Source organism: Carassius gibelio, chromosome B25, assembly GCF_023724105.1.
Source record: "Carassius gibelio isolate Cgi1373 ecotype wild population from Czech Republic chromosome B25, carGib1.2-hapl.c, whole genome shotgun sequence".
NCBI lineage: Eukaryota > Metazoa > Chordata > Actinopteri > Cypriniformes > Cyprinidae > Carassius > Carassius gibelio.
This window is the reverse complement of record NC_068420.1, coordinates 12,436,277-12,450,476: the sequence shown is the minus strand read 5'-3', so window position 1 is coordinate 12,450,476 and position 14,200 is coordinate 12,436,277. Positions and strand designations below refer to the sequence as shown.

Below are 14,200 nucleotides of genomic sequence, written 5' to 3'. Positions count from 1 at the left end.
TACTTTAGCCTTAAGGGTCCGTGTACCTCACCAGAATAGTTGACCTGTACACGCACCACCAGATTTCTTGCAATGGTGCATATATTGTAAGTTCAGGTCACATGTGCACTGAATTTCTTTTGTACTAATCAGTTTTTCCACAAGGTGGCACCACTGGCCAGGTAGAAAACGATAAGGAGACAGAACAACAAAAGAAACATATTAGCAAAGACTGCAACAACAACAAACACCTGCGCCAAGGACCGGTCCCATGGCAGGGACTGTTTTTAATGAGTGAGTCATTAAATCATTCACTCAATGATTTGTTCAAAAAACTGATTCATTAGCACAGTGTTCTTCTGTCTTTTTTAAAAACTATTTTTATTTTAAGAACAAAAACAGACAAAAATAACTGTCAATATTGTACCTTAAATGTTTTTTACTTATTTTATTAACATATCTTTAAACTGTTGAAGGCAAGCAATATCACACTTGTGGATAATCATCTAATGTTTGCAATCACTGCCTGTTAGAAATTGGAGTCCAAGCTGAAAGTGCATGTTTAGAAAAGACCTATTTGAGGTTAGTGACCTCTGAGAGGTTAATTTGATTCTTTCAAGCAGGATGTAATTATATGTTTAACACTATCAGGGTGTGCTTCACCTGATAAGTACCTTGTCTGACTCATTTCTGAGGCAAGTTGTTTCGTGGTGTTCCCTTCTGATCAATGAGCAGATCAATGGACAGATTTTTTTCCACAGGCCTTAATTTCAACTGTCACTTTGATAAACGAAACAGTGGATGTTGAATGCCTGAAGTCCGTGTTTAAAATGGACACAATGACCAATCTGTGCACATTCAGTGCCTGTCACTTTCTGATAATCCTACATGATTGTGTTAAATGCACAGTTAACCCCATAACAGCTTTGAAAGTTGTGAGTTAAGTCATCTAGGATCTCTGTACAGTGAGAAGTACTGTTATTTTTATCTACTTTAAAAGATCTATGAGTTAACCATTTAAGCAAGAAAAACCTAAGTTTATCCTTTAAGTGTTGGTGCTTGAACAATATTCTAAACAACTAATTGTTTTAATCATGTTGTGTGTCACCTGTTGAACATAATATGCTGTAACCACAAAGAAAGCTGTCTTTGTGCTTTTTTCAGTGCATGAAGTACAGAGAGACTGATAGGTTAATTATGGGAAAAAGCATGGTATGTCAAACACTGCAGGGGTTATGGGACTGGGGATGAAGTTTGGGAGGTTGAGGAGGCACATGGGGTTTTTGGAAGACATGCAGACGTGGGCAGACATAAGCGGATCCCGAGGAGACAAATGGGAATCAAATCATGCCCCATAGCGAAGACCGAATATGGCAGTGGAACAAGGGTAAGATTTTAAACCCCTTAACTCAACACTCACTGCAGTGCTAAAAATAGCTGAAGGTTTGTGCATTGCACTTGCTGTGAAAACACCCTGTTTCCAAGGCCTTAGGCAAATGTCACTGGCAGCTTTTGATTTGTGTGATTTTAATCTGAATAGCTGGTTGATGGATGACGACCATCCTTTTGATCATAAACTGGCGAGTTAAGCAGTGGCTTTCAGCTGTGATATGTGAAAGATAATATTTTGTCTTGTATCCATGAACTGGACAGTTGCTACTTGTAGTTACAACTGGTTAAATGCTTGCCAGCCTAGCCAAGAGAATGAGTGTATTTAGTAAAGCATCCAAAAATGTTTTATATCAGCCACAGAGAATCATTTTGTGCATTCAAATCTCTGATTCTTCAATCTAAACTTGCCTGGTGGTTATATTTTTAATGGGGGTTCAGGAAGATTTACACACGAAAATGGTTTTCATTCACCCATAACCTCTATTTCCGATCCAGTCCTGTTTGGGAAGAAGAACGAGTTTGCTCACCACACTGTTTGATTAATGAACTCATTGACAGGGGTTATGGGCCACATCTTTCCAGTTAGTTTATTCCCACAGCGTATTATTTGGTGCCATCCATTGTCATTATGTGAATGGGAATTGTGCAACAAATAAAATATTGAAGTGAATATTTGTCCCTATTAACACACCCCAGTCTGGGTTTTTTAAGTTGTATGGGCACAGTCTAAGTTGTATGGGCACAGGAGATTGGCTGAATTTTTCTAAAATTACTTTTTTTTTTTCTTGGCGTTGATCGGTTATGTTTTGATACAGATATGGACTGAAGAGAGTGAGTCATATGCCTGACGCCCATTGTTGAAGGGTCCTGTTGGGAAATTAAAAAACATCACCTTCGGATAAAATTGTGCATGCTAATCCCCAGCATATAGCTGACAGAGAACTTATTTTATTTCCACAACACTCTAACTGTGAGAAATTCATGATTAATGTGAATGTTGTGGGGCAGAAATTGTTTGATCTGCTAATACACAAATAGCCTATCAAGTTCAACCTCAAAATAATTTCCTCTAAAAATTACGTCACAGACGGGCAAAAATATTAGCCTATTACATCTAACCAATCAAAAAAAGCCTTTTATTGGAAAACATTTTTTTATTTTAAATAAAAATCCCTATTCACATTCCAGTGAGGCTTAGACTAGTCTATACGTGCTGAAGTAGTGAGGTGTCTACACTCGTAGAGTGCAGATGGCTCTTGGCCCCTTGCAATTAAACACATAAATGAGAAAATTATTAAGCATTTCCCCAAATCCCTAATAAGCAAACTTCCTCTTCACATTAGCAAGTGCTCATTTGAAGTTTCTAGGAACTTTATTGTTAATATTGAAGTGTAAAATAAATCAAATAATAGACATTTAATTTATGAAACAATATAATATCCTCCACAGTTTAGACACATGGTTCAAATATAGTCGGATATGCCTATTGTCCTTACTGTAACACCAGGAGCCCATTTCTATTATGTCCTTGCTGTGTATGTGAAGCATATTTTAAGGCAAGCATCTGTATTTATGTCCTGGTGTACAACAATGATTGTTGAATACTGTACATAGCATACACAATAGATAGATAGATAGATAGATAGATAGATAGATAGATAGATAGATAGATAGATAGATAGATAGATAGATAGATAGATAGATAGATAGATAGATAGATAGATAGATAGATAGATAGAATTGTTATATTTTAATATACATATATGTACCAACTCTTATGCAATCAGATTTAAGCAGCCATGCATTTTTCCAACGTACTCCAAAATGTTCAAAAGCTTTTCTTATACAATCGACAGAGCCTGCAGTAAAACACATAGACGGATGTGTCCTTAGTGAAGTAAAAAAGAAAAGAAAAAAGAAACCTTCCGGAGGCAACATTAACGCATTTGATGACTTGTCTCCAGCGCATTTACGCAATGAATGATCGCGCTTACGTGCGAACGAAATCAATGTTAAAGGCGGGGCGTCACCAGATCACATAAATGCATGCAGTTTGGAGCACATAAAAGGGTGCAAGGCTGTCGAGATGGTTATTTGCGCCAAAACTTTGCATACAGACATACAACGGCGTTGCGCGCTAAATTCAGAACCATGGAGAGCTCCAGACTGAAGACGCGCATGGCTGTGTGCGCGCTTCTGATCTGCTTGTTGACCGGAGCCAAAGCGAACGAGTCAGAGCCAGAGATAGAGGTGGAACTGGACACAAGAGCCATCAGAGACTTCTACCCCAAAGACCCAAACCTGACAAGTGAAAAACAGCTTGTGAGTAATGCATCTTTTGCTACGCAACAGATATTAGGCTATACACAAAACTTAAAGAACTTTTACAAGTTTTTGCTTGATTTTTATCTGAATTGTTATATAGCCTTAATTTGGAGCGATTTGATTTGAAAAAGAGATTGAAAGAAAACTTCTTTCACAATGTTTTGTCAAACCAGCTCGGGGCTCTGCAAGAAGTTCTGGAAAAGCTGCAGACGAAACGAATTCCACCTTGGGAGAAGAAATTTGGTCAAGTTCCCATGGTATATTTATTATACATTTTAACTTGCTGGCGACATTGACATTGCGCAATTGCATGAATATGTGTCTTGGCTTTTTTTTTCTGTGTCTGCTTATGTCTGCTTATGATTTACATGTAGTGAATGATCTCCTAATTTCTTTATTTATCAATAAATAGTACATTATATCAATAATATTATTTTTCTTTTCTTTTTTTAATGATCCATTACGTGTCTCCAACCATTAGCTTTTAACAAGTGCGCTTATATACACACTAACGCAAATGCTGCAATGGCAAAAGTAACCCGATCTCTCCTGTTTTCTCCTGCCAGTGTGATTTGGGGGAGCAGTGCGCGATCAGAAAAGGCTCTCGAATCGGCAAGATGTGCGACTGTCCGCGCGGGGCTTTCTGCAACTTTTTCTTGTTAAAGTGTTTGTGATGGAAACACACGATTCTGAATGGATTGTAATGGGATTGAGTCTATATGCATTATATAATAAATATCTACAGTTTGATTTATATTAATATTTTTTTAAGTGAAGAGATTGAAGACACTGAAGCAAAGTTGTAAAGAAATTGTTCTTCAAATATTTGCTTGATGTAAACGTGATACTGTCATATTTAATGTTAATCTGCTGTGCATTAAAGTGCAATATAGTGTTTTGTAAAGTTGTCTGTCTATCAGTTATTTTTATATTTGCATAATACGAATAATAAAATTGTGTTTGGGATAATAATATAAGAATTATTTTAAAGACCAATTTAAATATATATAATATGATATGTATATATATATATGCTATAAAAATGTAAAATATAAAACTACTATTAAGCTGATTTTTATATAAAAAAATAAATTTAATTAAATACAATTTAAATATAAAATGTAAATAAATAAAAAAAAAAAAATAATAATAATAATGAAATAATGAAATAAAATAATAAAAAATAAATAAACTCACAGCCTATTGTTGAATGTGATCCATGCACTCTGTATAGTAAGTTGAATCATGAAATTTTGCATTGTTAAACTTCTGAACAACTGTGTTTTAGCTGGATAAAAATGTCAAGAATAAAACCGTGTATTGTTCCTTTATGGCTGGTTTTGCAATGAAACAATGATGCTGCATGAACATATTCTGTAAAATTAAAAAAAAAAAAAAAAAAAAAAAAAAAACAGCCCATCCCTCATTAGTCACTGTCAGTCACCGAAATAAACTGGCCAATAACTGTCAATTGCATTGTGCAAAAATCCATTTCCTCATCTGTATTATATTATATTATATTATATTATATTATATTATATTATATTATATTATATTATATTATATTATATTATATTATATTATATATAGGCATCATATATTATATTCATATTTATTTATACATCATATTTACCATTATTAAATGATACAAATGATATAAAAAGTTATACTGCTGCAGGTCCACTGTAGAAACATAAAATTTTGTGGTAAGGAAAAGTTAATAACATTCAATTCAATCTGTAGAGCCCTGAAAATACTTCTCTATCCTTTGCCTGTAAGTGTTGTATTGATCTCCTCTTTCTCTTTTTGGAATCAATTACTTGCACTTGTTCCAAACCAAGGCTAAATGAGACAAGTGGCATATTTTGAGACATCACTGTTACTTTGCTTTTGCGTAGCGAGCTCTTAGCCATAAGAGTCAGAATCAGTTTGTTTGTTCTGATCAGGGCCTTCAAAGTGAACCCAAAATCTGAAGCAAAAAGGGGAACATAAGTTTGTTAAAAAAGCTCAACTTCTGAATTGGATATTCCCTCTGACTGGTCTAATGATGACACAGATAATCGTACAGATAATACGTCAGTGATGACAATTAACATAACATGAATTGATGGCTTCACAGAAAGAAGCTGTAAATCTATCTTTGAAGCTTCTTTCTTTGGCTCAGCTGCCAGGAACCGTTTCAGACAGACAATTTGGTGGTGATGGTTATTTGTTAAGATGTGTTATGTCCAACACTGGCTACATCCATCCTCACCTTCTTTAAGGTGCTTATGTGTGCCTTTAGACTTATTGCTCGGCTTTGTCACTGATGCCACATATGTATGCTGCCCCCCAAAACCTCTTTTGCAGATCAATATTTCATCATCTTTTGGACGAAAGAAAAGTGTGATGTTGCCCCCTAGAGACATAGAAGTAAAGTAGAGCCAGGCTTTATACGGCTATGAAAAGCTGAAGGCCGGCAGCACCGAATTACCTGTACCATGAATGGATTTCTGCTGCCGTCATTGTGGAGGGTTGAAAATGCTCATAGCTGTAATCACCTGGTGGTTGTGAGCTTGATTGAATGGCCACTTTATCAGGACAGTAATGGGAGGAGATGATGCCTCTCGAGTTAAACTGACATTGGCAGAGCTCAATTATTTGCTAAATACTTATAAGGTTCTGCTTCAGAAAGAGCCAATTTGATCTGAGATCAGATATAATGTGACACAGTAATCTAAAATATATTCAAAAATATATTTTAAATTGTTACAATGTTTATATTTAAAAATAAATGAGGATACATATATAAGTGTGTCTGTGTGTGTGTGACAATATAAATTGTACATTTAATTTAGAATATAATAAATATGATATAAAAGTAATTACAATTATTTGATTGTTTAATTAAAACAAAATGCAATATAAAACACATTTAAAAATACTCTTTATAAAAAAATTATAAATAATAATAAAAAAGAATTCAGCAACATATGCTACATTTACCCATATTTACCCATATTTTTTATGAATTCTTAGGAACTTTTTTTTTTTATCAAGCACAACCTTCACACTTTCCTCATTTCTTCCTTGTTGCATTCTGTGTGAGTCTTCCTAGTGACTGATAATATAATATAGCTTAAAACATTTGGAACTTGATATAAATTATGTGTACAATATATCAATAAATATCTTAAAAAGTAAAACAACATAAATAAAACATGTAATACATTTATTGTTTAAAAATTAAAAAATGACATGAAAAGATATCAATAATGTATTAAAATGTGTTATCTAAATAATTTGTATATATATATATATATATATATATATATATATATATATATATATATATATATATATATATATATATATATATATATATATAATATTTCACTGATGTTGAAATTCCGGTTCTGATGTCATTTCTAATTTTTTTTTGCTTGCATCAGTTGAGGATTTCTATTGACTATACTATCGCAGCTTGCAGCTAAAAAAATCTGAAATTAATATAAATTATATCTGTTATATTATCATAAATATGGTAAAAACTGAAATAAAATAATAATTGATTATAAATACATGAAATAAATCTGTTTTATTTGAAATAAATTAATACATTTGAACTTAATCATTAAATTAAAATAAATATTATAGAAATAAAATTATTAATTGAATTGTACTGATGTTGAGATTCAGGTTTTGACCTCAAGCACAACCTAATGAGCCTTTCTCATGACTATCTAATATGGCAGTTTGCAGCTAAAAATAGCAGCATCACCTGATGGATCAGAGAGTAGGACTGCAATGTCATCCTACCTGTCGTCTGGATTTCTGAGGTATTTGCTCTACAGCTTAGGTGAAAAACTGCCAGATCCATTTCAGCTCCTCAGCTCAGCATTTAAGTTGGGAGGGTACTGGCCAAACAGCAAAATTTTGGACTTGTCGGTCATAGTGTCTGTACTTTAAATCCCAAAGGTGCTGAGGATCTGAGGAATCAGAAAACAAGAGAATTGATGAGGTTGCAATATTATTCTTCAGTAACTGCTTTGTCCAAAGAACTTGTACCTGATATCTGATAAGTTTTGTTTAGTCTGTTCATTTTTAAGTGTTCTCTAAATGACATACAACAAATAAATCTATAAATGACCGAATTGGTTATTTGAAATATATATATTCAGAAATGTGAGTAGTGCACTTGTCTATAATGTCCAGCAGAGGGCAGTATGAGCTCATTTCTATTAGACTAACAGACTGCTGACTCACTGTAAAATCCAGCCTGTGTCCAGACAGGGGCTTCTGCATCTCAACTCACCTTCAGAGGGAAAGCCCAAGCTTTGAATTATTTATTTTTATATCATCTCCCTCCCTTTTCTCTCGGTTTTAAATATATGGTTGCATTACACTAACAAAATGTGCGAAATTACTGATCCAGGCAGATTTAAGGATGTATGAAAAATGCATATATAGTAAATTCTCTAAATAGCTTCTTTAATTTTTTTTTTTTTTTTGTAATTTAATACTTTCATTAATATTAAAGTATTATGAGATTGGATGCAGTCAGTCTAGTAGTTTTCTTTCACATATAATTGCTTTTTTTTTTTTTTACTAATTGTAAAAATTGTATACTTAATTTACCAAAAAAGAAAGAAATGGAAAGATGATTAAGAAAATTCAGAGGGCAACAAAACATGGACTATGAACTATTATTTTTGTATTTATATTTATATGTTGTTCATAAAGTATCCATAAAGAATTTTGATTGCTTAGCAGTGCTGCATTCACATCTAACCTGCATTTCATTTAACTTATATGTATTTTGTGGTGTATATCTATACCTTTTAGCCTTATCTGAATCCGGCAATGAAATTCAAAATAATGGCAACCCGATACTTTTTAGATAATAATGTTGCGTCGTATTTGCATCGCGACGCTATTTTCTGGCGTCGAGCTGTGACATCACACAGCTGCATGGTCTTTTAGCCAATCAGACGCAGGTAAACAGCGCCTAGTTTCGCATAGTTTGAGCAGCAGCCCTCGCTGTCTTAACTTTGCAGCAGGGCAGGTGGCAGCAGTTGTCATGGAGATAACCACAGGCCCGGACGAGGACCGCGGGCAGATGAGCACCGAAGAGCGGCTCCAGTCGACCTCCCGCCAGGGAAACTTCTACATGCTCATCGTGATCGGAGAGATCGCTACAGATCAGCAGCTGCACACCGCCAGACAGCACATAGAGCGCGGTGAGCCTCTTACTGAAAGCACTCCTCTTCTGACATGATATGGCTTATTTATTTATTTTTTTACATCAAATTATTTTATTGAATTAATATTTATTATCCACAGTGAATTGTGACAGACATCCTACCAAATGTATTCTTATGCCTATTTAAGTTGATTTAGTCGTTATGGTAGTACATGGTTTTATATTGTCAATAAATCACGGAGATGTCTTGCATACTTCATCTTGACTTCGTTCAACGCAAGTTAACACCTATCTAGGATGCACACTGTGCTGCGGGGGGCGTGTTCATCTAATTACTGACGCACTTCAGTCCCAAACAAACGACTAATGTTAATTTCCATATGATTGCCAATAATATAATTTGCTTAATATAAATAAGTAAGTAACTTCTACACCTCGCCTGTCATGTGTACTTGTTTGGAGCGTTTTATGATTATGCTCTGATCAGATCATTGCATACTAGCTCCAGCTTCAGCTCCAGCAGCAGCAGCAGCACACTGCGGCGACCTCGCCTGACTGCACGGAGCACTGCGCCATGAATTGTGCGTTTATGGATGAAATTGATGAAGCTGCGGTTTTTATGGTCTGTATGGACGTTGATCTAGAGATATTGTTGTTGAATATGTTGTTTATTTACCACTATATTTTGAGCAGGTGTTTTAACTTACTATAGGCCGGTGATTAATTATTGCAGTAGGAGTGTCCCTAGTGTTTATTTTTCCTTCAAGCATAAAATAGTCAAGGAAAATGTGCATACAATTAAAAAAAAAAGTACAAAGCTGTCACTGCAATAAAAACCTATGGTACAAAAGCTAAAAGTTATTTATCTTTCTTTTTTTTTACCACTTAATAATACATAGTAGCACTTTAAAAGTATGTGTTAGTAATCTAAAATATGATTTATTATTTATCTGCCAACTTTTTGTTCTCATAAAAGTTGGTTTGTTGAATGAACATTTCCTTTTCATAACTATACTGGCATTTTGTCTAATGATTGTGACGCTTGACTTTGACTGTAAAACATAAGTATATTAATTAACTAATCAGAGCTGCCAACTGCACAAACCTGTGAAACAACCAAATTAGAACAAAATATTCAGGGTCAACTAAACTTGTTATGCTACTCACATTCAGTACATTTACAATCCTGACATGTTCAGGCTGCAGGATTCTCTTAATGATTGAACGTCTAGAAATCTGAGGATTATCTCATTCCTCCTGACAGACTCTTAATCAGAAATTAGCATATCGACGAGAATGAAATCAATACGGTAAGGAATGTCTTGTGTTTCTATAGGCTGTGTGAATCTTATTCTGAGAAAACAGAGGTATCGGTTCATCGCTGCGGTCATTACCTGTTTCAAATCCCAATGACACAGCATTTCTGAGGACAAACACTGCAGTGTTTGCAAGATTTACACTTCATCTACAAAGCAAAACAGAATCTGAGGAAAATAGTCCTTCATCTCTGTAAAGAACAGAGGAGGAATGACACAGCCGAGGAGAGTTCAGAGGCTTAGAGATTTCATTTCATTCCCTAATTCTTCAATTTAGACTTTGAAGTTCAGCGCAGTAGAAACTTAAGGCACATCTAACATTTTGGGATCTTATATAACACTCAATGAATATTCTGAGCACAACACACTTAATCTCATGTTCAAAACTATACGGCAGTTGTCTGAGACCATGCTGAAAACTGGGGTTGAATAATTAAAAATTAAATATAAACTAAGTTTATTTAAAAAAATAATATACTTTAAATGATTCATTAAGTAATTCATATAAATATTTGAATTATCAGTCACAATTATGTGATTACAATTACAGATAACATTAATCAAAATATTAATATGAATACAATATTACATTGAAATGTAAAAAACTATTTTTTTTTACTCAAATTGTAATATAAAATAATAAGTCATATAATTCAAATTAGTAAATTGGTATGATATACATTGATAAATGCTATATACTGTATGAAAAGAGGAAATTTGTTCATTTTTAAATCAGCTTTTGATGCATTATCAACGAAAATAATTATGATTATATATATATATATATATATATATATATATATATATATAAACATATATATATATATATATATATATATATATATAAAATATGCTAAAGCTCATTATGTGAAATGAGGGTGTGAATGAACATTGCGTACATATGGATAGTAAAGGAACTTAAATATTGATCATATTGATCATGTGGCATGTCTCTCTGTACCTGCAGGTATTCGTTCCTGGGACATCAGTGTGTCAGAATGTGACCTGGACCAACAACTACAGCTTTTCATAAGCAGACATTCCGCCCAGTTCTCAGCCGAGGTCAGAGGTCAGTCCGATTGAAAGGAAGACATCTTGATCCTGCAGTAGAGTTGAATGCAAATGAAGTCAGACGTTTGAAAATGAAAATAAACTGTATAAAAAGATAAAGCTCAAGCTGAACAATTGCAAGGATAAGACACAAATTTCCATTTATTTCCTGGTATGCCATCCATAAATAAATATTTTCATTTGGAGCCAAGCTGCTCATATGGCCAGCCCAAGGACACACTGCAGTGATCTTGCTTACAGAGAGCTCACAGATAACACACATGATATGCAGCTAATGCAGCACTGAGATCTCTCCACGGGGAGCCCAGCATGTGTGTTTGCACGGGTCCTGCTTCTACTGTACTGCCTGGCACAATGGTAATCAAAGAGCTGTGTCAGGAGGAGGAGAGGAGCTGCAGAGCCAGTGCTTGACTGCTGCAGTGTGTGTTGGGCGGGACGCACCTCGATCTGTGTAGTGGGTTGAGCTGAGGCAGAAACACAAAGGCTCAAATGTGCCTCAGTGTACGAAAGGCTATTCATTTCCTAACTGCTGAGAAAGTGCTTTAGTACCTATTTTAAACCCTAAGCTGCTGTCAGAGGAGGTGAATGATACAGTAGCTGGAGACAAATTTAATGTGAACGGTAATTTAGCACCGATTCTTTTGTTCTGAATATATATAGGCATGGGACTGCATGTGATCACTGATTATGTTCAAACCAACAGTGACTGCCAATTTCATAATGCTTTCAAATAACAACAGAGCACTGCAGAGATGATGTATTTCTGTAAGCCAAAACCCTTCAGACGATCATTTTAGCATTCTGGTTTCATCATTCTGAAGTCATTTGAATGGGTTTTTGGTAAAATGAGTGAAATAAGGTTTGTGGTTAACACAAGCTCAGGATATTTTCACATTTATTATATGACATAAATACATTACCTTGTCATTTTTACTTATCCTTATGAGGGTGGTTGTAAACAAGTGGCCAAATGGGACAACAGTGGGTGTTGGGAAACATTAAACTTCAACGCACCAAATCAGAAACCTCATCTATTCACTAGCTTTCACAGCCTCATTGCGTTCATGAAATACTCACCCTCATGTTGTTCCAAACCTTTAAGACTTTCATTCATCTTCAGAACAGAAATTAAGATTTTTTTGATAAAATCCAAGAGCTTTCTGACCCTGCCATATACAACAAGGGTCCACGATCAAGGTCCAGAAAGGTAACAAGAACGTCTATTAAAAAAGTCCATGTGACATCAGTCATTCAAGGGAGGAGAATTGTTGAATAAAATAGTTTTTTTGTGTGTTTTGTTGCGCTCAAAAAAGTTTTCTCGTAGCTTCATAAAATTACAGAGAGCTGCCGAATTTCATAAAAAAAATCTTCATTTGTGTTCCGAAGATGAACAAAGGTCTTACAGGTTTGGTAATGCATGAGAAATTAAAGAAATATATATATTTTTTTTTTATGAAACCGTTTCGGTGAACAATTCAGTGACTCATTCATAAAAACAATGGCTGCATCTGAAATCACATACTTCTCTACTAATATAGAAGGTGAAAAACAGTTTGTGAACAGAGTAGAATGTACTCAAACAGTTGACAGAAAGTCCCAGTACTACATTCAAAAGATTCTTAAGTGTGAATCCTATGAACGCTTTACTGTCCTATTAAGCCACAGGAGAGTATTTGTAAATGGCAAACAAAAAAGCAATATTTAACGCGGGTAGGTCAAATGACAGTGACAACATGACCAATGAAGCATGTCTGGATTAAATTCATACTAAACACAATCATAGAACAAACCTTTAATACTAGGACAGACTCCTAGTATTAAATAAGTAATACTAGGGTTAGAACAAAAGAGCACTAATAGACTGCCACAACAGTTAATGGATGGAATAAAGCTTGGGAGGTGGAGTGATGCCCTCTGACCCTGCTGAAGGGCGTGATGTGTGTTTAGATCAGATATTGATGACTGGTCTGTGAGGTGATACAAGGTTAACAACCACTAAAGGTTGATGTCTCAAATTGTGCTGTTCTGTGGCTCAAGGCCTGTCAGACATGAGGCTCCCGGGCTGATGGTGCAAATGGGACCGCAGTATCGATTCGGCCGTATCATATTCAGCATCTGTCTGTCTGTCTGTCTGTCTTTTAAAGAATTAAGTAATATTTTGACCATTTTGTAATTGTAGACACTCCTTGCATCCACATCTAATTTCTCATCTATTTTGGTAAGTATCAGTTATAATACCTGATTATATCCTCACAGCTCTTGGGTGTGAACTGAACTGAGAGTTACTCAGCAGATTGAAGCCCTTTGAGAACCGAGAGCTGCTCCTTTGTGCTTTTCCTGTTAATGAACAGAAGGTGGCTTAAGATATACAGCTGTCATTCCTATTATGCAGTTTCCATCATATATGTCGGAATAGATTAGATAGAATATTAAAGTCACTCATTTTAAAGATGGAAATCATATGTGTCATGATATTAACTACAATTTTAAAAGCCTGGGGTCAATAATAGTTTTATAAATGAAAGCTTGTTCAAGTTAAATTTAAGTTATTCACTGCATTTTTTTTTTCAAATAAATGTTCTTTTGAACCTTCTATTCATCCTGCAGAGTATCCTGAAAAAAACATGACATTTTCCACAAAAATAATAAGCGGTGAAACTGTTTTCACCATTGATAATAACAGTGAATGCTTCTTTAGCATCAAATCAGCACATTAGAATGATTTCTAAAGGATCATGTGACATTAAAGATTGGGGTAGAAATGCTGAAAATTCAGCTTGGCATCACAGGAATAAATTATGTTTTAAAATATTTAATATAGAAAACGGTTATTTTAAATTGTAAAAATATTTCACAATTTTAAACATTTTTACTGTACTTTTGATCAAATAAAAAAGTGAGTTTGGTGAGCATAAAAAAGCCAATCCCTCCCATT

General features: G+C 34.6%; 2 protein-coding genes across 3 annotated transcripts in view; both read left to right on the top strand.

Annotated features, from left to right (window-relative positions):
- The first annotated feature begins 3,445 nt into the window (after nt 1–3,445).
- Nucleotides 3,446–4,595, top strand: cart2 (cocaine- and amphetamine-regulated transcript 2). Its single transcript, XM_052598207.1, has 3 exons — nt 3,446–3,693; nt 3,870–3,953; nt 4,263–4,595. The coding sequence occupies exons 1-3, from the start codon at nt 3,523–3,525 to the stop codon at nt 4,368–4,370; spliced, it is 363 nt and encodes a 120-aa protein (XP_052454167.1). The 5' UTR covers nt 3,446–3,522; the 3' UTR covers nt 4,371–4,595.
- A 4,130-nt stretch (nt 4,596–8,725) lies between these two features.
- Nucleotides 8,726–14,200, top strand: part of LOC128014455 (microtubule-associated protein 1B-like) — a 41,995-nt gene continuing 36,520 nt past the window's right edge. For both annotated transcript variants that reach the window (XM_052598041.1, XM_052598040.1), the window contains exons 1-2: nt 8,726–8,915; nt 11,162–11,263. In XM_052598041.1, the coding sequence (XP_052454001.1) occupies nt 8,756–8,915; nt 11,162–11,263 (262 nt within the window). In that variant the 5' untranslated portion in view covers nt 8,726–8,755. The remainder of the gene's footprint in view (nt 8,916–11,161; nt 11,264–14,200) is intronic.

Coding starts and splice junctions, on each gene's coding strand:
- cart2 (XM_052598207.1), top strand. CDS start 3,523: ATGGAGAGCTCCAGACTGAAGACGCGCATGGCTGTGTGCGCGCTTCTG. Junction 3,694..3,869: donor TGACAAGTGAAAAACAGCTT/GTGAGTAATGCA, acceptor TTGTCAAACCAG/CTCGGGGCTCTGCAAGAAGT. Junction 3,954..4,262: donor AATTTGGTCAAGTTCCCATG/GTATATTTATTA, acceptor TTCTCCTGCCAG/TGTGATTTGGGGGAGCAGTG.